The sequence below is a fragment of the Chroicocephalus ridibundus genome, chromosome 4 (assembly GCF_963924245.1).
Source record: "Chroicocephalus ridibundus chromosome 4, bChrRid1.1, whole genome shotgun sequence".
Lineage (NCBI taxonomy): Eukaryota > Metazoa > Chordata > Aves > Charadriiformes > Laridae > Chroicocephalus > Chroicocephalus ridibundus.
The window spans coordinates 16,995,467-17,020,655 of record NC_086287.1 but is presented as its reverse complement, the minus strand read 5'-3'; the positions used below and the strand labels follow the sequence as shown (position 1 = coordinate 17,020,655).

At 42.1% G+C, this 25,189-nt stretch overlaps 1 protein-coding gene across 1 annotated transcript; it reads left to right on the top strand.

The window, feature by feature from the left end:
- Positions 1 to 808: 808 nt before the first annotated feature.
- IGSF22 (immunoglobulin superfamily member 22) lies at positions 809 to 24,254 on the top strand. Its single transcript, XM_063331704.1, is given in 32 exon segments — positions 809 to 851; positions 1,254 to 1,385; positions 2,104 to 2,176; positions 3,053 to 3,072; positions 3,239 to 3,319; positions 4,121 to 4,161; positions 4,953 to 5,141; positions 5,469 to 5,744; positions 5,746 to 5,803; positions 6,176 to 6,225; positions 7,526 to 7,714; positions 8,344 to 8,485; positions 9,708 to 9,891; positions 9,893 to 10,002; positions 10,260 to 10,297; positions 10,299 to 10,394; positions 10,396 to 10,561; positions 11,534 to 11,610; positions 11,612 to 11,714; positions 12,773 to 12,812; positions 12,814 to 12,876; positions 12,878 to 12,897; positions 14,782 to 14,974; positions 14,976 to 15,067; positions 15,221 to 15,326; positions 16,547 to 16,625; positions 17,597 to 17,733; positions 18,618 to 18,879; positions 18,881 to 18,910; positions 20,830 to 21,342; positions 23,394 to 23,427; positions 24,187 to 24,254. Coding segments are annotated over 32 exon segments (3,705 nt in total).
- The last annotated feature ends 935 nt before the right edge of the window (positions 24,255 to 25,189 follow it).

Below are 25,189 nucleotides of genomic sequence, written 5' to 3'. Positions count from 1 at the left end.
GTCCTGGCATAGCTATAGGCAACAGAGTACCCACTGGAAACAGGCTATATGGTGAGAGATTTTTTTCCCGTATTATGGTCACGTGGCCTCCCTAGGCGATGCTGACAAAGGTGGGCTGCATCTGTGTGTGGGGGTTTGCCTTCTGCTGAGTATTTTTGTTCTTCTCAAAGGCCATCACATTGTCTACCTGCTAGTGCAAGACAACAGGTATTGCCCCTGCATCAGCCATTGCCTTTGGTTAGAAACATCTTGTCTTGCTTTGATTACCTTGGCTTAAAGCAACCTCCTTGTTGGTTCTGTCTCAACACTGCAGCGAGGACAATGACGCAGTTCCCAGCCACGTCTACCGAGAGCAGGGTGTGCACACACCCTTGTATCATTCACATATCCCACTGTATATGATACGTTTAGGAGAGCTGAGGAGGTCCTTGATTAAGGAAAAGTGCAATGAAATAGTCTAAATGAATAAGCCAGAATGATACAAGCTGGTAGAGGATTTTCTGTTGATTTTCCCGGTGTAAAACTGAGATCTTTTGCTATTAACCAGAGGAAAATATCTCAGTTCCAGTGAGGCATTTGTATGGAGCTGTCAGAAATGAGTATTCAGAGCCAGCTCCTTACTGGTCAGTCTGACTGGAAAAAAATAAATACAATTTTGCCTAAACTGAAGAACTAGTTCTTATAAAAACAAACTAAATAAATAGTTTCATTCTGATAGAAAAATGCAGGTCTGTGGAGCCTCCTGAAATGAACAGCTTAAAGGGGGAGGATTTGTCTTAAACTATGGGCATTTGTCTAAAGACAGGGCATGAGCAGCACTCAGGAGCTCAGTACAGCTTGTACAGAACAGAGTAAGTCCCAATGGGCCTTTTGATGCATCCAGTTTTGATACCTTTCTTGAATGACATCTAACATCAAAGCACCTTGCAGCACCCCCGTGCAGCAAGGCAGCCCAATTTTCCTATTGTGTAGATGACAAGACAGGTACAGAGCAAGCAAATTACTTGCCCAAAGTCCTGCAGAAAGACTGGAAAGGACTAAGGAATTGATCAGCAGTCTCCTATGGACAGCTAGCACTCCTGCTGCTGCACAAACCTTCCTCTCCAAAGAGTTTTAACTGACTGGGGCAATTCTCTGTGTAACTTTATGTTTCAGGGCTTCTTGTTGTGTCCACTCTTTCCCACTCCCAGTAAATAAATCCTTCAAAGTGTACCTCTCTGTTCTGATTGATTAACACATTTTTTCCCCAACAGAAGAAGTTGTTTCTAGGAAGTCTTCTGCCTTACTGGAGTCTTTTAGCATGGTGACATGCTCCTTTGAGATCCTTGCTGGAGAAAGCAGTCCTGAATTTGTGGAAAAGCCTTGTCCACTGGCAACACCCAAGGGTGAGTAACAACAGTTTCTGGTGACAGTTCTGTATGTAGCACATGCCAACAACTAACTGCATTTTGAGGTCCTCTTAGGTATATTCACCTACTTCATGCAAGTAAATATAGTCCGTCATCTTCTACAACTGGAAGAGTGGTAGACAAAAACAGGTGCAAACTGCAGTTGCCTATGCCCATCCTCACATTTTTTAGAGATTTGTTGTGGATCAGTCATAATCAGAGGGAAAGCTGCTATTTGTTTTAGCTGCTGGAAACCTGTCCTTACTGATTTAAATTCAGCAGTTCTTGGTTATGCAAAACTCATGATCGAATGATTTGTCTGGGGCTGGAAGAACGTGACCTTTAATGCAAAGTAAATAAGTCTTTCCATCATGTATAATCTCTCCCATATGATAGATCTGTGACTGTCTAAAGTGACAGAAAGATCATATGAGTCTTTATTATATATCACAAAAAAATCACAAATCATTCCTGTCAGTGTGCAAAGCACTGCTACTGAACAAATTTCATTCCCAGACTGGAATCTGTGATGGATGTAAAGTTGTGATAAGCACAGTAAGTTAAGCAAGGTTAATCTAATCTCCTCCATAAAGCAGACAGGAAAATAAAATGTGCATTTAACATAAACCCAAACAGAGAAAGTAGGTAACAGGCCCCTGTTCCATTTCTCTCATTCATTCATTAATTAATTCCAGTGTTTCTTCTTGAATTTTAGGAGACAAAGCAATATTTTGAGCTGAAGTTAAAAGTAAACCAAACCCTAATGCAACATGGAAAAGAGAGAATGGGTACCAATAGAAGAAGGATCCATAATGTTTTTGACGGTATTTTTAAGAAATATGTGCTAAGGTAACACGCCTTTTTTTTTTTCCTACATTAGCTTATTTTTTATTATTATTTCCACAGTAAAAACTGTAAAAAAGAAAAACTTAAGCACTATAGCAGCAATAAAAATGTCCCGGTTTGCAGTCAGCCTACTGCAATGCTGCTACCTTAAAATACTTGTTTGTGTTTATAAGGCAGTGTCTCCAATCAATAGAAAAAAAGCATCAGGGCAGGACCATTATTTTTGTTACTTGGTTTTGTGTTTAGCATAGTGAGGCCCTAATGCCTCTTGTATGCCATTCAGGCAAAACCAACACTAAATCTTAATAATTCATAATATTCAAGATTTGTCCCAGTTCAGACATGTTTCATTTGTGAAGTCCCATGGCTGCAAAAATTCTGTCCTTCTGTTCTTTTTCTTACTTTCTTTGCTCCGTCCCTTTCTCTTCTCTCTCCTTAATTCTTGGTTCACTCTAATTCACCTCTTCTCACGGGCATTCCTTTGTTTACAAGTCTGCCAGCCAGGGCAGGTCAAACTCTTTTCCCTTTCCTACAGTACTCTAGAGTCCAGCAGCTTCCATTCACCCTCCTCTGGTCTCTGCATTGCTTATGCAGTTCAGGGGTGACATTCACTTTCAATCCAGAGCACCAGAATAAAAGGATGTCTCTGAGAAGAAATGTGGCTTCATTTTGCTGCCTTAGGCCAAGAATGGACCTGATCCAAAATACATCACTGTCAGTGGGAAGACTTCTGTCTATCTTTGGGACTTTGGGAAGGCTGTGAGGGATTTTTAGGGAGGAGGGAGTGTTTGATTTGGCCTCAAAATTTCTGCCTTCAGATATTCTGGATTTTCAACAGGTCAATTCTGTTAATGATTGAAAAATGCTGATTTAAACACACATGAAAAGAAGAATTCACTAATGCATTTGCCATATTTGCTTCCCAGCACCCCAACTTACATGGAGCTTTTGCTTATTGCTTTCTCTATGTGTTTTTTCTTCACAATCTGAATGCTTCTCCTGAGATGATACAGATAACTACAAGTGTGTAGTGTCCAATACCCACACTGATGCCATCTGGACAGTATCCTTGATTATGACGAAAGGTAAGCTCTACAGGTCTGGCTTTGTTAGTGACTAGACCAGTTACTAAAAACTAGTCTTGCAAAAATTTTTAAGTTAGACAAAATGAAGAGTCTTTGCAGGGCAGATTTGCTGCGAGTAGAGTGGGGTTAAGGAGGATGAAATAATCTATCCCCAGCTGACTTTACACTGAGCACTGTGTGTCTTGCCCTCTGTGTCCACTGCACAAAAAGAACATGTTTTCAAAGGTGCCAGCATTGTGCTTATTATGGGGAAGAGCCTTTGTGTTCCCTGTATTCCTGGAGAAAAAAAATGATATGATGCATATGGGTATGAAATGTATGCTGTGCATCACCAATGTGAATGGGAAAGACCTAGGTACTTACGGTCTGCTTCTGGCTGAAAAGCAGCTCTCTGTTATGCTGAGAGTGATAGGTAATCTTAGTTCTTGGATACGTGAGGTTCTGTGTACAATGTCAACATCTGCAGAAAAAAATTTGAGGGTCAAAATTATGTGCCAAACTGTGTCCTACTTTCTTTTCTTATACGTCTTTGCAACATTCATGAGTCGCTGGTCTTTTTAGGCTCAAACAGAAATGTAACATTGCACAAGTCATAAACCAACCCACAATTACTAGAGAGCCCATGTGAAAACACCTTTCATGAGACAGCAGATTTCAGTTTGAAGCCTAGTTATTAACCATAATAAGCCAAATTCTCCACTGACCGCCAGTGTGGCAGGGGTGTGAGTCACTACTGAATTTGGACCAGTCTTAGTGGAAAAGATGGGAATGACAAATTGCACCTTGGCACTCTCCTTTTAGTGGAAGTGAACATTCCTCAAATAGTGTTACAGGACTTGGGAGTGAGTGGATGCGCCTGGGCATAATGACAACGATCTTTTTTCATCTGCATATGCTTCCCACAACCAGCCAAATGTGCCTGCTGTTTGAAAGAAAACCAACCACATTATATACAGCAAACTTTGCTTTAAATCAATGCTAAGTAAAAGTGATGCTGCCCACCTGCTTTACCTTTTATTGCAGTGGGGCCACCTCTTAAGGATAATCTTTGCCATAAGTACCATTCTCTAAGTATAATACTTCTTGATAAAGCCGTTAGCAGGGCTTGGGCACAGGCTACTTAGTAGTGTGGTAGATTACCTTACTTAAGCCAAATAGTGATCCTGTGCCAGGCACTGCAGCACTCTTGACAGATAATGCAGGAAGATGTCAGACCTCCTTCAGCTTGCCAAATGGTTCTAAGTATGCTTTTAGATGTCATCTGCAGTTGCCTGAAGCCATTTACTTTACAATGACCTGCAGTAAAGGAGAGGAAAAGAAAGCAGAGCTAAGACAGAAGAACTGAACAGAAAAGCAGTGTGTCTGTTGGTAATCAGCTTTGTAGGGTTACATGCAATTTTTACTGAATATTGTGAACTGTAGTTAGCTTAATTCCCACTGAAGTTGAAGGAATTAATTGATCTTTCTGCTACCACTCAAGAAAGAAATCAAAATAACTTCACTGAACTCAAGCTATTTAGTGTGGGAAATCTGAGATCAGGAACTAAGCATAACAGAACAATATTTGTCTTTTTGGTGTTTAAATAGATAAGCCCCTAACTCCTGACAGAACTGAAACCACTGAAAGTGACAGACAGCAGTGTTTGAAATCTGCCAGCCACGGAAAGTGCAAAACTTCACCTAGAAGTTCAATGGGAAAGAGTTGAAGTGGGATAATAAGTATGAAGTCATCACATCTGATGATGGATTGGCCCACACTATGAAAATTAAGGGTGTTCTCTCCAGTGACTTTAAAGAACTCAGTGTTGAGGCTGAAGATATAGTGCAGAGCAGAACACTCCACTCTTCATTGATCATAAGTAACGCAAAGTAAGCGTCTTTGGGCAGTGAGTGGATCAAATGCAAGACAGCAGGATTTGAGCTGCAAAATCCAGAAAGCTGAAACACAAAGCCCCAGAGCTTGATCTGAAAAAATTGGAAGCTGCAGTCTCATAAAGCTAGTTTGTGGACAGACAAGCAGAGGAGCATCAAGACCTCATTTTCACACTGGAAGTTAAGTCCCAAGCCTGGAATCTCTCCTGCACAGGAGATTCCTGCGCTTCTCCTGTTATATCGTGCAAATGCAAACCCACTTGTTTTTATTTATAAGGTGCTCGCTGGTATGTGCCATTTTTTCTTGCCAACCCCTTTCCCAGGGGTTCCAGTTCAGTTCGTCAGCAATCTCAAGGACACCCAAGTAAAAAAGAAGAGGAAAGCCTGTCTGGAGTGTGTGCTGACTTCTGAAGATGTCACCCTGAAGGGGATTTAGAATGGACAAGTGATTGAGAGGTCTCCTCAGTACATCATGAAGCATGAAGGGAAGAGAGCAGAGCTTATTGTTAATGCTGCTGAGCCGAGTGACTCAGGATCTTGCACAGCGATCATAGGCTACGCAAGACAGTGACCCTAATGAGCAGTACAGCAGCGCCAGTGTAACTGTGGAAGGTAAGTGTGAACGGCTCTTCACACTAGAGAGTAAGAGGAGGAGGAAAAGTAGTCTTTACACTGTTCTTCAGTGAACTCTGCAGAGGAGCGGTACTGCTTTGCTGCAAGAGCTAGGAAACTGATGTGAGATAACATTGCTCTGCAGTCTATTTATTGTTTAACATGGAATAAGCCATTAGTCTGTGCCCCCTCTTGGTAGCATGCAGATAATAATTAAGGACTTCCCTTTGCTGTATATAGTCAGAGAAGCATAAAGTGGTAAATCTTCCATTTAAGTCTTTACACATCACCTAAACCAGCCTAGTAAAGTGTACTGTGTTTTTTATTTTAATCAGGGTTGTCCTAATGAATTCTTATCCTGCTTCTTTAAAGCCACCCATGAGACATTTGACTGCAGTCTTCTGAGGACCAGCAGCACAACATGAGGCTGGTAAATATTTAATATCACTTTTATTTTGTGAATTAATTTTGCAGTAGCATTAGCGATGCTGTAAACTTAAGTCTATGATCTTTAGAGAAAGACACAAGGCTGTTAAGAGCAGGTAAAAAAGTTGGAAAGCTTAGCTTCATGATGTCAGCATAGGCTGGATGAGAATTTCAAAGTTAGGGTGTGGATTTTAGTGGCTGTTGGTATTTGAGATGACTTCTGTTATAAGTGGACCATCTTTGAACTATGCCCAGGTGCCTTCCATGAAAAATGCAGCGTTTGAAAACCATTTTAAAATTAACTTCATGGAAGGAGGACAAAATTATTGTAGTGTATCCGTCACAGGTTCAGTAACAACTGAATATTTGGCTGGTTAGGATGGTATGAAGGAAACTTCAGGGGCCAAAAAAAGCTCACCTGTGAGGTCAAGCAGATTTTCTCACATGGAAGATTCATCTGCCCTATTGCCCATCCCTGACAGATGTCTCTGTGAGGCTGGTCTCTTCCTAATAGTCCTGCATTTTCTGTGTCAGGTGATGCCCCACAAACCCTGTCCTGGTGTATGGGCTTGGATGGAGGTTACTCCATTAGTTGCATTTTTGTCATGTATTTCTCATTTTGTTTTCCCAAAACAGGCCAGAAGTGAGCAGTTTCTCAATGGCATCCCCAGCTCTGGGCTTTCCAGATGTGCAGCCTGGCAAGGAGTCGGTGGCCAGGGTTGAGTGTGGCTGGCAGTGGGGAGGGAAGACCTGGCTCCTGGAGGATGGGTACCAGGCCTGGTATGAGTGCCCTCTGTGGGCCATGGCCAGGTTGGCCTAAGGAGACAGTATGGGGCAGGGGCCTCCTCCGACAACTCCTCAGGCAGAGAAACCACTCCTGTTGCACAAGTAACCTGGAAAGCCATGGCTGAGCTACCTCCAACTCCTGTGCACACTGGAATTGCAGGCTAGTGCCTTAGTTGCAGATTCATCTTTCCCCATGCAGAGTTCATGTTCAGATACAAATGTTATGTAGGCAGTAGAGGAAGTGCTTGGCTGTTTTGACAGCTCTTCTGGACCAGCTAAGGTTCTGGAGCAGTGCCAACAGGCTGTGTTCTGCTTCAGCTTTGGGGTTCTTACAGCTACATTCCCTCCAGCGAATACCCATAAAGAAGGGCAAAAACTACTTAGGAATGGCTTTTCTCCATCCCCCTTTCTTCCCATGATGTTCAATTCGCTAAACCACTTTCATCCTGAGGGCCTGTCCATTTTGTTATGAGGTCTCCCTGACATTAAATACCTCCTTGTTGTTTGAAGTGCTCAGTCAACGAGCATTCTGCACAGTTTTTCTGTTCACGTGCTTCCACCGGGATTTCTTCCAGAGATATCTGCAACCATGAAGACCATGTATGTGATGGTCATGCTCTAATTGGGTATCCTGATAAAATCTTTGTTGTCCTGAATGATGTGAAGGTAGAAGGAATATGGCTTAATGAAGGCAAGTAGGTAAAATGCCCATGGTATTGTCAGTATCATGAAAGGCTGCAAAACCCTAATGAGAAGTTTTCTCCAAATAGCTACTGTGGGACTTGGCCTGGTTTTGATAAAGGGCTTTTGACTAAGGCCAAGCAGATGGACAGATCAGACAAGAAAGGATCTAATCTTTCCCAGTCTACTACAGCCCCAGTCTTACTAAGTTTTGGCTTTGAATCTTGGCTTTTTCAAAATTTTCCTTCCCAGTCTCCTATAAAGATACTTTTACATTTTGTAACCCATTTTCTCAGCCTGTAGACTCACATTCTTTCCTACAAGGTTGGCTTCTCACCACCTACCCTTCTCTCTCTCCCAGGCTCTGATTTTCAGAGTAATCAGTAAATGTATCCTTTGCATGCTAATGCACACCCTTCTTTACATGCCATGTGGCTCATCTATGCAGATGCACAGATCACTCTGTCCATATAACACTGAATTCATTTTGTCCATAGATCACAGAGCTTTTTACCAGAGTAAGAGGTAGAAATTCTGAACACTTAGTTACGTTAGAGCAGGAAACTCTGATCAGAGGATTCAGGGAGAGAGTTGGAGATAGTGTTTGTTGCAGTGTGGGTTGTCTCCTGCCTCAATCTTCTTGACAGATGACAGACATGAAAAGGATCTGGAGAGTGAAGCAGGGAGCCATGCACAAACTCATCATTGACAGAATGGGAGAGGAGGGTGAAGGGGAGGTCGTTGTTCAGAGACAGGGGGACAGAGACGGAGCAACAGTTGCTGTTGAAGGTAGCCACCCCATCTCCTTACTGCTCTTTACCAGGCATACACAAACACTTGCAGAATCAGTGCTTCACCAGATGTCCTTACCTGCACCTGTACCATTTTACAGGCTTATCTATGTGCATGAGCAAACCCTTTTCTTTCTGCTTCTTTGTTCCCTGAGGGGAGAAAATTGAACAGTCATACTGGTTGATTTTAAGTGGCTAAGAATAGGTTTCTGTGTTTATAAATCAGTGATCAAGAATTTTGGCCTGAGCCTTTACTTCAAACACTGTTGTCATGAGCAACAAGAAAAACACCTTTTCTGAAATTATATATAGAAAAATATAAATATGCGTATTACTCAGCTCTTGGCAGCCAGATGGCGCCAGATGGACTTTCAGACTCGTCTGCAGCGTGGAAATAAGCCTCTTTCTGTCCGATGAATCAAGGCAAAGCGGATAGGTACCGCTGCACGGAGAGCGGGACAAACGCGGCTGTAAGGATGCTGTGGCTGCAGCACAGATTATTTATCATACCTGTGTTGCAGTAAAAACCCATCCACAGCAAAGCTTTGGTATAGGGGGGGTTGGTTCTCCTGCATTCAAAAAAAAAAAAATTTAATGCCTTTTTATGACTTTTAGCAGATTGTAATTTCTAAACCTATATGTTGTTTGACATAAATAAAAGGGGAAAACAGCAAATATGTTTAGGAACCTGGTTATTTTTCTTTCTTGTGTGCAAGACATCCTTCTCATTTTCCCATATTACTCTATAACAAATGAGGGATCATTTTCTTTACAAGCAGTACCTAACTTTGATTCTACTACCTTTATAATGATCATAGATACCCCAGTGTGGCCTTAGGGAAGAATAGCACAAAGGGCTGCTTCTTGTGCCTTGCAAAACTTAGAAACTGCCTGGAATCAAATCTCCAGGCCCTAGGGAAGTCAGGGGCTTTGGGGCTTGCTGTTACCCAGAAGTCCCTCCTTTTCTGCTGAGATGAACAACTAAAGGAGGCCAGCCAGCTCCCTGTACAAGAAACAGAACTAAATTAACTGAATCAAAGCATGCTGAAGATTCTGAGTGTCCCCAGAGACTCACAAAATGCAGGATTCTTATATTAAAAACCTGAAGGAGTATATGAAGGGCCCAGCTTTGGACCGCCTTTTCTGGGAACTCGCAGACACAGGGAAGATGTCAAGCTGTATTTGCAGCTGCAGCTTTCAGATGTCTCTGTTCTTTCCAGATTCTCCTGTTATTGAAGAATCTGTCCTCGAGCTTTTTGCTGCACACAGCATTACTGTGAAGACTAAGCATACAGCAAACATCAAGGTGCCTTTCAAGGCAAAGCCAATGCCTGAAGTCACATGGTTCAAAGATGGTATTGAGATGACAAAGGAAAAGAAAGTGGTGATGGAGAAAGCCATTGACTGTGTTACTCACAATCAAAATCTGTGTGAGAGAAAACAGTGGAGCCATTATGCTGCATCTGAAAAATGACTATGGCTCGGCTTCTGGCAATCCTTACCTCAACTTTGTTAGTAGGTCCTAAATTAATCATTTTATGGACAGGAGAGGACAGGATAGGACAATCAGCAGTAGATATGTTGGGTTACAGACACTGTAATTCGTACTTTCTTTTAAAAAATCTTGCAGTGGAGCAGACTCTGAGTTATCAAATCAAGTGATTCAAGACAGTTTAGTTTTGCTGTAATCTACACTGATTTGCACCATGACAGAATATGACCCCCTAAATAATAGCCCTGCGTGTCACTCTGGTCAGCTGCTTACACTGCAGACAAACTAAAACCCTCACAGGGGAAAGCAGAGTTCCTGTAACACATGGGGAAAATGTAAAATGGGATGGAAAGCACCCAAAGGCAATGGAAGAAAGCAGGTGACTCACTTTGTCATCAAGAGGAGGACGGATGGAGAAAAAATAGTGGATCAATGTACGTGTGGTGGAAAGCAACTACATCACATTTGCTACAGAGAAGGTGGAGGAAGGGAAAGCCTACTAATTCAGAATACGTGCCATCAACTCTGAAGGCCTCATGAAGCCCCTGGAAACAGAAGAAATTTTTGCCAGAGAACCTATTAGCCAACTGTTTTTAATGTGGTTTCACAGTCCCGCTTCCCATCGTGTCTGTCCTCTTCCTCCTTGCCAGTCCCCAAAAGAACACTGTCGCCTGTGCTTCAGGGGACAAATTCCAAGGACAGAGCTTAGAAGCTGCTTTGTGCTTAGGCTGATAGCCAGGATCAAACAAATACCCAGGTCCTTTCACTGCAAGTGTTTGTGGACTGAGAAACCCCTCGACATGGACTGGCCACAAGAGAGGACTGACTGACACACTGTTCTAGTGTCAGTTACATAAGCTTAGTGGAATACAGCAGAAATGAAAAGTGGCTTTCTCTGGAAAATATTGTGGGGGAGGAGGGAAGATAATTTAAAAGGGAATGCTTAAAAACATTTTGTTTTGCAGCCAAAAAAGAAAATATGTCAGCCAAAAACTAACTTGGTTAGAAAACACTGCTGAACTATCTTCTGGGAGTTATAGTTCGGGTACCTCTTGTTCCCATTTTTCCTTTATGGACTGAGATCCCCAATGAAAGGGGATTTACAATCCCCTTTCCCCAAGGCCAGAGTGTATCACAAAAGATACAGTGCAAACAGCAAGTCTGGCCTGTTGAAACATTTCAGAAAGAAAATTACCAAATTGAAGTAAATATATCAGTTCTCACCTAAAACTTTGCATTTTTGTCTGAACTTGGATTAGAGAAGGCGTTGCTGAACTGCTCTGTAATGCATCGCAGAAAGAGCTCATTTTCGGAATAAATGCAAGAACTGAAATGTTTCAAAAGTTGAAATGACAAAGGGAAGTAGACGGCAAAGAAAGAATCTTTAGAAAATGGTGGTGGCCATTAATAAACCTTAACATACAAGTTACCTTCCTTGATTTCTTGCTCTACATACATACATATATATTCATACACACATACGTAGCACATATACACAACTTGGAGTCAATGAATTCTGACTGTACTGTGCTAATTTGATTTTCTTCTGTGTAGAGCCTCCGAGACAGCTGTCTCAGCCTCAAGTTGTAGATGTCAAGAAAGAAGATGTCACCGTCACCTGGAACTTCCCAGCCCCCAGCCCAGGATGGCAGCTCCTCAGTGGAAGGTTACATCATAAAAAAAAGGAAGAAAGGCAGCAATCCTTGTGTTCCAGCCACTAAGGAGCCAGTCCAAGGTCAGAACAAGATTATTATCTGTTTTATGTAGGCAGAAGGAAACTTAGGTAAGCTTTGAAAGCAAAGCTGAGTATTGATTGATCAAGCAAAATGTCATCATGGCATCTAGTACGGCATCTTTGAACATCATGCTGTTCAAAGCGAGATTTTCAGCCCTCAAATAGAAATGGATTGATACCCACCAGCAACAATGAGAGGGCAGAACCTCTGAAAGTAACACCTACGGATTTGGGTGCCTAATTTCACACACCTATGTTTTACATTTCTTCCTACCTAAATTTGACTGCTTTTCCCTGACTTAGATCAGAACTGAATTAAACAAGTGACTGATTTTGTTGTATCCATCAGATAGCAACCATATGATCCATGCTTAGCACAGCTTGTATAACACATGGGAGTGTTCCTATCAACAGCAGCATCTGACTAACGAGACTTTTGCTTTTCCTTTTCTGTTAATATTTTGGTTCTTTCTTGGATTCTTTCCTCTGTCTCATTCAAAATGTTGGACTTTCACATTAATTAAGTTACAATCAATCACACTATCCAAAAATATCCTCCTTAAAGCACCATTATTACTCATGGTAAATAATGGAAACACTTTTGAAGGCAAATTACTCAATTACTGCGGGGTGGTTTTTTTTCAAAATTGAATGGAGGTTTAACCTTGCTTGAAGGCTAGGTTGTGAAAGGTCGTTACCTCATGGTCAATCCCACTGAAGTCAGTGAAGCAAGAAATGACGATATTTTTCCCCAGCATGTATGATTATACCAGGCTATAGACCATAATCTAGTGGAAAGCAAATTATGCATTTTCCCTCTTACTACATGCATCAAAATTCCATCTGATATGAAAGTGGAACAGACCACTGGAGAAGTGAAGGTTAGACCTAGTTAAGGGGCTCCCTGAACTCCTGAAATTTATATTGCTCTCCAGCAGTCTGTGAGCTGAAATTTCTTCTTCCTTTATCTCTATCCAAAAGCAATTAAAAAAAGTAGTGAGTACTTGGGAACACTTTTATGGGTGAGAGTTGTGTAATTGCAACATGTGCATCTCTAGGTACCAGATCCAAAGTGGATGGTTTTCTGGAGGATACAGAATGAGTTCCGTGTGATAGCTGTGAACTGTGCAGGTCCTGGACTTCTCAGTATGCCCTCAACCTCTCGTTGCAAAGGATCGCATCAGTATGTTTCTTTCACTGCTTAATGTCTAGTTTTCCTAAACATGTATGTGATGATCAGATCTATGCATTTATGACTGAAGTCTGAGGGACTGTGGCAAATTCCAGCCTGGCTCATTTTGTTTACAGCTTAACTAAAGATTAAGGAAGGCCTTAATACTGTTGGCCGTAAATGTAATTATATTGTAAGTGCCTGAATGTGTGATATTATTCACTTAAAATGTGTAACTATTAAGATAAGGACATAGTAAGAAATTCCCACCTGGGGGGAATTGAGTATATGCAAACAGAAGGGATCAACATGATAAAGGTGCTCTAAGGCACCTTCAGTGCTTAATGTTCATGTATATGTTGCCAAAGGCCCTTATGTATAACAAAGAAAATAATTTCTCATACATGTTATTATGCTCCTTTCATCAGTCCTCCATCAACCCTTTTAAAATAAGAGAAAACTCTTGTGGAATTCATGGAAGTTGCTTACGTTCTTTTATTTTAATACCAGATTTTTAGTAGTAAAGAATCTGTGCCTAATTCTGGACTGATCAAAATCACAGACAAACTCCAGAGGATTACTGTAACCTCAGAAATGCTGAAATGGGCATATTTTATTTTGTGACAGTTATGGAGAATTCTTACTCTGTATGACCATATAACCAAAGTATTTTAAAAATAGAAGGCTGTCAGAGGCCACCAATAAATAACTTAAACTATTGATGGAATCTTGCCATAGATACGGTAGTGAGCCTTAGGAGGTGCACATAATTTAGAAAAAAACCTAGCCAAGTGTGGAAGCGGGTATAGCTAAAAAATGAGAGAATTCTATGTAGTAGACAAGAGCCTTGAGGTTAAATAGTTACTCAGATGGGAAAGCATTCAGGTTCCTTTACATCAGAAGACAACACAAAAACAATTTAAAGCCTGAAGCTATGATTCTTCTCCTATTCGAAGACTTGCATTATTTCACATTAGGCCTAGGAGAATAGGTACTGTCCATATGCACTATATTTCTTATGACCCTGTGTGCTCATATGAATGCTCTGTATAAAAGCCATTAGCATTAAGTTTGTCATGGCATGCTGCACTGGTTGACTTTTTGGGTTCCGGAGGGCAGGGGGAGGTCATTGCATTTTAGTTGAAACTTTCAGAGCAGAATGTGGATTTGGATATGCAACTCTATTCATTTGCTTAAAAACATACAGGTATGTTTTAATGTCCCATCTTTTGCTCTTCTTACATATTATGGAGATCTAACTACACTGCTGCATGGTGGACTAAAGAGCAAAAAGCAAGATCTGTATTTTCAAAAATGACTATTCATTAGAGGTACCGTAACCTTTGGCAAATGAACTTCAAGAACATTATCAGGATCTTGCAAGCCAGTAAAAAAATTCACTAATCCAGGCAGTCCAGCTAGCACCTGTCCACTTTACACAGGACTGTAAGAGGGATTTATTAAACAAGAAGAGACACCAGACACTCAAAGCCATACCAGACTGATTATAGGAAAGGTACTGCAGAGCTCACCAGTCAGCTAGGAAGAGACAGAAGCAAACCTTTAATGCTAGGCATCTCTCCCAAACACACATGGAGAATGAGTGGTGGTCAGTGTTCGTAGAAGGTGCCCTTTCCAAGCTGAATTCAGATGGTATCATGTCAAATGTTGTGAGGATTTTTCTTAAATGGTCAACTTTACAATAGGGTCTATATGCATGCACCATTTTAGGAACTGCATTGCTTTTAGGAATTGCATTTGTTTTGTTTATTAAGGTGCCTTTTACCCTAAAATCTTGCAGGTTTGGCATCTTGAAATAGAAGCAGCTCTGTATTCATATATGCAAGCATAGGCCTGCAGGTACAGTAGCGTGTCACAGCTCTGCTGCTGTCACAGAGCCTCCAGGACTGCTGAAGGTGGTGGATTTTTCCAACTCCAGCATTTCCTTAGCCTGGCAGGAGCCAGGCCAGAAAGATGTGCTGTCAGGATACGTACTAGAGATATGAGCTGAGGACACCAAGAAATGGACAAAATGCACCAAGATCCCTATTTCTAGTACCACTTACACTGTGGGAGGCTTGCAGGAGAGACAAATACTACTTCTGAACCAGAGCTGTGAATGAAGCTGGTATGGGAGAAGCAGTGGAGTTACGGGAAGGAATTCTAGCAATGCCACCTTCAGGTAAGACCTGCAGTATCTGTCCAGCTGGAACTCCCATCTACCAGCTCTTACTTTATTTTGTTTTTAAAATATACCTCATTTTTTAAAGGGTTATCAAATTCATCTTGCACATTTAACATCACAGCTCTTCTTCTTTCTGCTGAATTTTTGGAGGTGCTGAGAGGAGATGGAGAACAGCACAAGCTGTGCAGTCTTTGAGTCAAATTAAAATCATTCTGCCGCCCTTCTTGCTGAACTGTCCCCTGAATGAGTATGTCAGGTATAATGGCAGTTGTTTCTTCTACCATCTGGCCTCTCTCATCAAATCTCACATGTAATTATAGGGGTTACTGTTGGAAGATTCTCTGATTCCTGTTGTGGATACTGTAGTATGAATGTGGGTTAGGAGGGTAGGTACTACAGCAAATAAACCATCATGTTTGAAACACCCATTTGTTGTAAATATGGTGGTGCTGAGACAGGATTATAATTCTTTCAGACACTCGGTTTGAATGGGATGAACTGTCAGGTCCCAGCATGCTGAAGCTGAAATAATATTGTCAGAGGTCATGCTTCAGAGACACTAATTATGTTTTGATAATGAAAGTATCATGACCTGCCATGAAATCTCTAGATGTCTTACTGTTTGAAGTAGCAAAGTATTTAAATCTTTATTGTTTAGGACTTACGATTCCTTAATTATTAATTAGGAAATCCAGACTTTTTATGTCTAGGATACTCCCAGGTAACAAAGCATGGTGCTGGTTGCCCTCAGTAGCAGTAATGCCAGCAAGGAAAGATGCATGATTCATGAGTCATGTTATGTAGTACTGATTCCTATAGAGCAGAGGGACATTCAGGCTTGACTGAGGAAGTCTTGAAGACAACGTCCAGGTGACCAATATAAAAAATGGTTGTTCCTCTTCTCAGTCTCCACTTTGGAACTACACAACCAGTCTACGCAGCACAGCTTTGTGACCACATCTCCAAATAGAGAAACCAAAAAAAATCCCAGAGAGACTGCAGGCTCCAGATAAACTTCTCTGGTGTCGAATGGCAACCTGCAGTACTGTACTGAAGAGTATGAGAAGTCCTATAAGAAATAGACATTATACAAAATTGTTCGTGGCAGAAGGTGGACAGTAAAATCATCTAATGAGGCATTAAGCTGCCTCTTCTTTTTCTTTGTTCTTATTCACATTTTACGTGAACTATTTTTAAATGTTCCTGTTCCACCTTCCTCACCTGAAATTGTCCTGAATAGATGCTCCTCACTAAGCTGTTGAATGCTGAGACATTAATGTTTCTTTTCTGGAGCTGGCAACATTGCAACCCATACATTGTCTTCTGCTAAAACAGTTTGGAGGTTTCCAGTCTCAGTCATTCACTTCTCCAGTCACAACTCAAAAGACTGAAGAATGGCTTTACTTTTCTGTGCAATCTCTCACTCTCTTAATTTTTAATTTTTCTCTCTCTGTTTTTCTTTTATCCCCCCCATAGATTTGATCTGACTGTGAGGCTGAAGAGCCACATGGTGGTTCGTGCTGGGACAGCACCATACATTCATACAACTTTCCCTGTCAGAGGAGAAATCCTGCAATTAGAGTTTTCTTGGACATCTGGTGAAAAACAGTTGCAGGGCTATGGAGGCTATAGTCGTCCTTTGGCCTTACTGTCACTTTGGTTTAAAAGAAGTTGACTATTGGAGGAAACTCATGCAATGCTTTAGGTTCATGAAATCGTGCCGAACTGCTCACTATTTTTATGGCTAGTCTTTTTATAAGCGTCTCTGTGGTGGTTAGGGTAGAGGGACTTCTGCACACGCCAAGTTTGTCAGCTGCACAATCCAGCCTTCTGCAGCTGGAGCAACAGTGTTCAGCAAACCGTAAAACATTGGGGAAGCTCTCTGATTCATCACAAGAAGCAGAATTTTTCAAGCATGGAACTACAGTTCATGCTAACTGAAGTGAAATCATTCTTGATTAAACCTTGAGTGACCTAGGGAAGTGATCAGGTTGTAAAGACAACGCTTGAGGTCCGAACACTGTTGTTTCTGAGGTACAATTTCTATTAAAATGGATGTTGAGCTCATTTCTGTAGAAGCTAAGGGCAATTTCTGTGCTTTCCTTTTTTTTCAGCCTAGACTTCTGCACAAGCTGAGGCTCTACAGTACCGTGCAGAATCAGCCCCAGTGTAAGAATGTATCTTTCAGTCTATTGTACAAGTTTATCTGTATCACACCAGCTGTTTTCCCTCAGCTTTCAAGATGATCAAACTAATGAACTGTAACATAAGGTTTATGTGGCATCTCCCAAGCCACACCAGTTCTATGCACTTTGCTGGGAGCAAAGCCTGCCGTTGCCTTTACAGCTTGAAGAGATTTCTGGGATTGCTGTTCTTGAAATATTTTTCTATCAATCAGGCTGATCATGTACAAGTTGCTCCTGTAGACACAGATATCCCTTCTGTGCTCAAAGATGTGGTTTGTTTCTGTTGCCACCCAAGTCAGGAAGCAGAATGCTATAGCTGCACATTTGTGGCAAAAAGAAGGCATATCAAGAAGAGAGAGGGCAAGAACCATTCCCAGTTCTTATCCACAGCACCGAGCGATTTGTTTCTGACCTGTAACAGATCATCCTCAAAAACAATTACAGAGAAACCCTTTACAACATTCAAATGCAAGTTGCAGGGACAGCATAGAGCAAACTTGAGCATCTCAGTCACTTCTGGGTATCGACAGGAGGTATTCCTCTGGTGATGGAAATCTCACACAATTTCTGCATCAATACTAGAGTCGGGAAGGTTGGGTTTTTTCTTGGAAAAAAAAGAAACGCTCCCAATCATACGCACCCCTTATCCAAAAAATGCCACAGGAGTGATCCAAAATGTTATAGTTCCACTCAAGGGGCAAAAGATTCCCTGGTCAGAAAGGATTTTTGTACCTCTTGTCACTTGTTTCCCAAGTCCCACCTTTGCGCTAGCTCAGAGCCAGTTAGCCGAGCCACGCAGGGGAACAGCATGGTTCAGAGCTGAGGGATAAGGAAGGTACTGCTGGGGCTTTGCTCACTCTGTCCAATGTGGAGGGAAAGGGTGAAGCAGTTATTGCTCCAGACATCCCCAAATGCTGCCTTGTTTTTCATGCCATTATTTGATCAGGGAAATCCCCGTAACAGCACTAACACAGTGTCCCCTCAGCAGTCTAGTGACATCATTTCCATTGCAAGTGGGTCTATGACAGCCAAGTGGAGGCAGGCTGGCTTGCTCCTTAGAGAGATTCCTATTACTATAATGATCTGCTGGGTGTTAGAGACCTTTGCAGTATATTATGTACTTGTCATCTTTTCAGAGAGTGCTGTTTAAAACTAACAAACAGCCTTATTTTTTCATCAGAAGGGAATTACACGCGCATGGCAAATTGGTCTTCAGGTTCCTCAGGGTAGGAAAATCAAGGAAAGAAGTACTCCCAGACACACAAGGACTTTGGAAGGGAGGAGCTGAAGTGAAAAATTTTGCCTCAGAAAAGGGCAGAGGGAGGGTAGCAAACAATACTAAAATGTGCTCATTAATTCTTAGATTTCCCCTGACCACACACCAATCTGCAGCTGGTTGAAGAAGTCCTGAACACTGTGACCCTAAATCACAGCTCAGAAGCGGAAGGCTACTAGCAGACTGATTATGGTATCCTGAAATGTGATGTCAGTACCGCCATGTGGTTCACAGCCTCAGAGAAGGTCTACAGCCCTAAGTACACTGTCACAGGTCTGCTCCCAGGGAGGAAATACTTCTGAGTCATTCCCTGCAATGGCACTGAGGACACTGACCCTCTGGATTCACAGGAGCAGCGGTACACCTCCAAAGACACAGGTAAGGATAAAAACTCATGACAGTGCCAGAGGAAGATGGGTGCTCTTGTATGCAAGACTGTGGGCTAGGCTCAGGCTGCCTTTGTGTCCTCAGGTATATCACTAACCTATTTGGCATCTCAGGTCCTCACATGGGGAATATATACAAAAATACCTTCTGTCCTATCCCATCCCTTTGATGACAATCTCTTCAGCACCAGGCTTCCTTTTACTACATATATGTGTAGTGCATTACATAGCAGTTCATACAGATGCTGTTTAAATTTAAACTCAAGACAGTACGGGCCATCCATGTGCAGAGAGGGTGATATTACCATAACAAAAGATTGGTGTTACAAGTAGTTTGTCTTGTAGCATATTTCCAGTCTGACTGGGATTTGTTTCCTAAATGAAAAGCAAATAAATCTATCACATGTAGGAGACTGTGTGACAGTCTTTCTGGGCCAGAAGCTATAAGTTGTCCCTAAAAAACACATTAAATTAAACACTCAGAAGTCATCCCGTCAGATAAACGCCTTCTCCTTTGTTCAGTTGCTCCCTGTTCAGACTCAGAAGTCATCCTGTCAGGTAAACGCCTTCTCCTTTGTTCAGTTGCTCCCTGTTCAGACCTAATCAGTAATAAGGGTGTCTCATTAGCAGTTCCTCCCAAACAAAACTGAACATGCCCCAGCTTATCAAATCAAAATGGTAAGTGATCCTTCTGCCCAGTCTGGGGCAAAGCAGAATGCAGTTACTCTAAATAGTGAGATACAAGACATTCTTTTTTTTGCTTGGCCTGTGCCTGTTGTAATAAACAATATAGTAATATAAAACAAACTCTGTATTAATATATATTAGCAGAATATGCATATATTTCTTCAGAAGCCTATCCACATGCTGCTACAAGTGTTCTAATCCCATTAAGAGTAATGGGCAATACATTAAAACAACAGAATAATACACTGAGTAATCAAGTGTCACACTGCATATTTGTATTTAACAATCAGCCTTCCTTGATGGATGTAACTGGACCATAGGTATATTACTTCAGTTACATGTGCAGCTGAGAAAGAGCACTTCCAGTTATGTGGCTGCAGTCATGTTCTTGTATGGAAGTACTCTAGGCCTGGATCTTACAGAATGTAAAATAACTACAGTAACTTCTGTGTGTGTAGGCAAATATAAAAGAGTAGTAAGTGGAGGAAAAGCTAGGTTGGTTGTGCCTTGCAGTACATTCCCTTGATAACAGCCTCCCTGTCTTCAGGCAGGACAGCAGGACACAAGCAGATGTGAATTGTTTTCCTATTCTTCATTATAAATGGCAAGTCACAAGGTTTATTTGCACAAACCTGAGAGATGGTAGAAAAACTCTGAAGGATGAGGAGATACAGCTGTTTTCTGAGAAGGTGGTCTCATAAGAGAATTTTGTCATATAGTGCTACTTTTAGGATCCTGTGGATTTACCTGATGGGACCCCATGCCAATGAAAAAGGAGATAATAAAGACCAAGAAATGTGTTTAAATACAGGCTGAAAATGGAAGACTTGCAGTGGACAATGGAAATTAAATTGCACATGCAGTTCCCCTTGATTCCCCAGAGCATTCTGTAGACTATTAATGCCTCAGAGCAATGCCAGCAAAGCAATAAGCCTTTCTTTACAAGATCACCTGCTTTGGTTTATAATTGGGTGTAATTTAATCATGCATTTCTAAAGTGCCTTGGGAGCCAAATATCCAAAAGCACTTTACAGTTTAATGGCATTAGTGAGAGAAGGCATCGAAATATCCCCATGGAGCAAAAACCTGACACCTTATTTACAGATCAAGAAACAAAGAAATTAATTGCTTGCTTACAGTTGCATAGAAGACTATTGGGAGAATGAGATTTCTGATTCCTTCCTCTCTTGCTTTTCAGTTTGTATTTGTTTACATGTGAGATAGGTACGCTGGTCAGCTGATGCGGGTAACGTGGCATATTGTTCATTCTCCCTCCTCCCCGAGTTTTCCCTGGTGGAAAAGAAGGCCCAGGTCATGAAATGTCATACCCAAGCTCTTTGGATTTGTGCTCGTGCAGGAGAAGGCCCTGTCTTGGTGCTGGCTCTGTGTTTGCACGTTTGCATGTACAACAGAGAGTGCAGCGTGAAGCAGCCCATAGTGACTTTGTCCTCGCAGTGTTTTGACTTCAAGATGAAGGAGTATCCCAGGAAGGACTGTGCTTCCCGTTTCATCACCCCACTGAAGAACCACAGTATGAGTCATGGCAATGACTGTGCCTTGAGCTGTGCTTTCACCCTCAACCCCCACCCAACAGGGACCCTGTACAAGGGCAATATCAGCATCAAATCCAAGTCTAAGTTATGGTTCAACTCAACAAGTAGCATCCGTGTGCTTATGATCCCTACAACTTGCAGCTGCAAGGTGATCATCTGTGGTAAGTCAGATCTGCAGCCACTGTGATTTGTTGGGGGTGATTCCCTCCAGGTTGAATAACCATAGATTTAATGTCTCTGAGTGTGGTTTACACCCTGCTATTTTCCAGGGCAAGTGCACTTACTGGGACTGGCATTGTTGTTCACACTTCTCTGGGACAGTTTGGTTCTAATCCTTGTCCCACAGAAGAGATTGCTTGGTCTGTAGTTACTGCAACTGGAGCTGCAAGGGCCACATTGTAAGAACTTACCTTCTTATCCAAGCTGCCTAACTCTGTCTTTCTCTGAAGTCACTGAGATTTGTCTTCAGTTGCTTGAAGGCAGTACTGAGTCCCTTAAAATGGCATATTTTGGTTAGCAGGTCTCATGAATTCCCTAGATGGCTCAAAAGCAAATATGGCCATTTTTCAGTCCCTAACCAGGCTTGTCCTGCACCTATCACATACTTCGCACCTCCAAACAGTCAGCTGATGCATTCTGACAACAGTTTCGTGCTTTTTTTGCAAATACTACAGGCACTGCAGTGGGTAAATCTGTTCTCTTCCTTTATGAAATAGCAGGATTTTGCCAACATTGTATGAAAGCTGATAAAAATTTCCAAGACACAAAAAGGAAGAAAATCAGACATTTCATATTCCCCTCTCCCTTCTCTGTTTTTGTTTGATGCCAGAAGCACCCAGTGAAGTTTTAAGTCAGGTTGTTATGCACAGCTTGGTTCCAGCTGGCTCAAATTGGTCCTGTGAGACTGAGCGCTTCCAGGTGCATGGATGAGGTTTTACTAACAGTAACCCACGACCCACACATCGTTTCCCCATGTCACCATGCCCAAACTTAGAGCTTGCAGAGTGGTCTTACAATATGTACAGCAGTGCCTTGAAACAGCTGTGTCCTGTGAGTTTCATCAGCCCCTGGTAAGCTCACCCTGCTTATGACTGATTAACTAGGGAGCCTTCAAGGTTAAACATATGAGAGCAAGAATTCTCCATCCTTTTGTCTGTCATGACACTGAAGTACATTTCCCCCATTCTCCCTTTCTAGAGAAAGGCCCTGGTGCCTCAGGACCTGTTGGTGTTCTCTTAAAGGGAACAAGAGAGAGACACTGCCAGGCACAACTTGAAATGAAACTGATACAGCACCAATAACAAGGGATTATATTTGGAAAGATCTTTTAAGGTTATTTTTGTCTGTGATCATTGCTTCTGGACAGCCTGCTGACAACTGCTGAGCTCCCCCCAGGGTTTGGTTCTCTCTGCTAATGTGGAAGTAGCTCAGTGTGGGTCAGCGGAGGGAAAGGATGTAACACGCTGGTTTACTGCTCTGATTTTCAAGCAAACTCTTCTGTCTTTGTGTGTAGGATACATGCAACACTTTTTTCACTGAAGCCAGGCACTGCCCACCTAAAAGACAGAAAGCATTCCTGGTGTTCTTGGGTCTCCCACTTCCTGCACTCCCTGATACACCCCTCCCTGAAGCCACAGTTCCAAGCCACAGCTGGAGGACACTTTCCTAGTCCCTAAAATCAGAGGGAGGTTTCCCTGGCCTGGCATCACTGCCAGCCAGGCTGACGCAAGAGGAGCCCTGGCAGCGCGGCTCACCCAGGTTCAGGGAGCGCAGGCAGGCCTGAGGGGCACAAGAACAGCTTTCTATCCCCTCAGAGATCTGATTGCTGGGTAAGACTTACCTTCTGCCTTCCCACACAGAGCTTGTTGAGGTAAGGACTGTTACAGTAGCAACATACCTCTTCAAAGGTATTCAAAGCAACCTGTTTACAAGCAGAGCGTGCTAAGGAACAAGGCTTGCAAAAGCACTGTGTGGGTGAGGTACTAATTTATATTCCGATTCCTTAATGGGAGCCTATTTCTGAGGCCTCCTCAGGCTTTTCCTTACCTTGACCTGGGCAGTCTCTTGAGAGGGTCTCTCTGCTGTTTGGCCTATTTGCAGTTGAGTGAGGTGGGAAAGCAGAAGTCAGAATGAGAGGCTGTAAAACGGACTTTTGGAGATAAGGACTTCACTTCAAATTGAGCTTAACTGCAGATTTATTTTAGATCTTGGGAACTATATTCTTGCTGATTTTAGTTTTGGAAGAGGGGTAGGTACTGCCTGGAGTCAGGTACTGTAGGCTGGAGAACATCGTACCTCCTGTGAAATCCCTCTTTGTTAGGCTGGGAGCTCTTTCAGACCAGGACTTGAAACACTTTGTTTAGGGATTTTTTTTGTCAGAGACTTTCGGTGGTCTTTACCTGGTGACAGGCTGTCGAAGGGTAAAGGACTAAGGAGTGATGAGCAAATTCACTGATTCAAATAGTTGTGCAGGAGTCTCAGTTGCTGATTTCTATGCTGATTGCAAGGGAGCTAAACCTCCGTTTCTCACACACCTCTCTCCACTCCTCTTAATGTATGCTCTTCTGCCTCTCTACTTTAAGGAAGGATGCTTGCAGTCTTCTGCTTGGCCATGTTTTCAGCTTTAGCCTTTTTCTTAATATTTGCAAAACCAAATAGGGCATTGCTCCACCTCTATGACACACAGCATCATCTTCCCTGCTGTTGTAGCTCAGAAGGGGTGAATATCATTTTCGTTAGACTGGGAGGTGGCAGGTTGCAAAGAACACAAAGCCTGTTAGACCCAAAGTGAATTATTTGGAACAGAGATGAACTGAACAAGGGGAAATGAGAATAAAAATGAGAACTCTCTAACTTTGAACCGTTCACTTCCTACGAAAACTGTGACCAGACAGCTCTTTCCTTTATACAGCAGAAAGCTTTATAAAGCTTTTTAGCCAGAATGTTGTGTGAGACTTGCACTTAAAACATAGGGTTTGTTGCCGCAATTATGGCACTTACTCCTTTTTTAATTTTTTTATTTCTTAAGAAAAAGATGATACAAACCTCCTGGACACAGTGACAGAAAGTTTGCGGAAGTCAAAACACAAGATGTAATTAGTGGAACTAGCTCTGCCTGGTCCAGCATGCAGAACAGCATTGCTGTGGCTGCATACTTTGTGTGGCTCAAAATGCAACTGCCCTTGGCTTTTGTAATGGTTGGTTAAACCAGGTGGTAGAGTGGGGCTTCTGCTTAGCAGGGGTGTTTCTGATGTTTTCGTCTTCCCTCTCTCTAAGTGGTTTCAGACAGCAGGGTGGATGTTAAAGGTGGTATTTCTAATACCATCTAGTAATGTGTCTTAATGGTAATAAAAGGAGCCAAAGATTGTGATTCTCTCTTCTATGTATCATTTTGCTTCCACACTGGTCAAAGAGAATCCTATTTCTGAGTTCAAGAGGGGACTTGGGTTCTGTCTCCATGTCCCCAGGTAGCCCAGCAGGACCTCCATGATGATCTAGGCTTCATTAAGTCAGATTGTATACAAACATAGAGTAAGCCATAAATCTGAAGTACTTAGATCCTTGCAATACCAAGAAAGCAAATACAGTCTGCAGCTTTGCAAATGAGGGAGCCACTTTGTAAAAGAGCTAGCCATAGAAGGTAAAACTTGAGATCTGGAAGGTTCCAGGAACTTCACTGCTGGTGGCCAAGACTAGATAAGGAATTACAGAATATCTGAACCATTGAAGGATCAACAGATTGACAGATAGATAAATACACATATACATATATTGGTGCTGGCTCTTTTAATTTAGAGTGAATATTTCCATGAGCCAGCTGTGGAATAAAACCATAGCAGTGGCCAGCCAGACACACGCTCAGTCTGAGAATATTTTGCTACCTTTGTTCCATCTGGAGCTAGGAAGGAGGAGTGAGGAAACAGGATGCTCTTCCCAGCAGGCCTCTAAGTTTTTCAAAGGAATTGTAAAAGGTCAAATTAAAGAAAGAGGAAAGAAGCACCCTGTTGTTAACCCTTTTAGGCTGCTTTGAA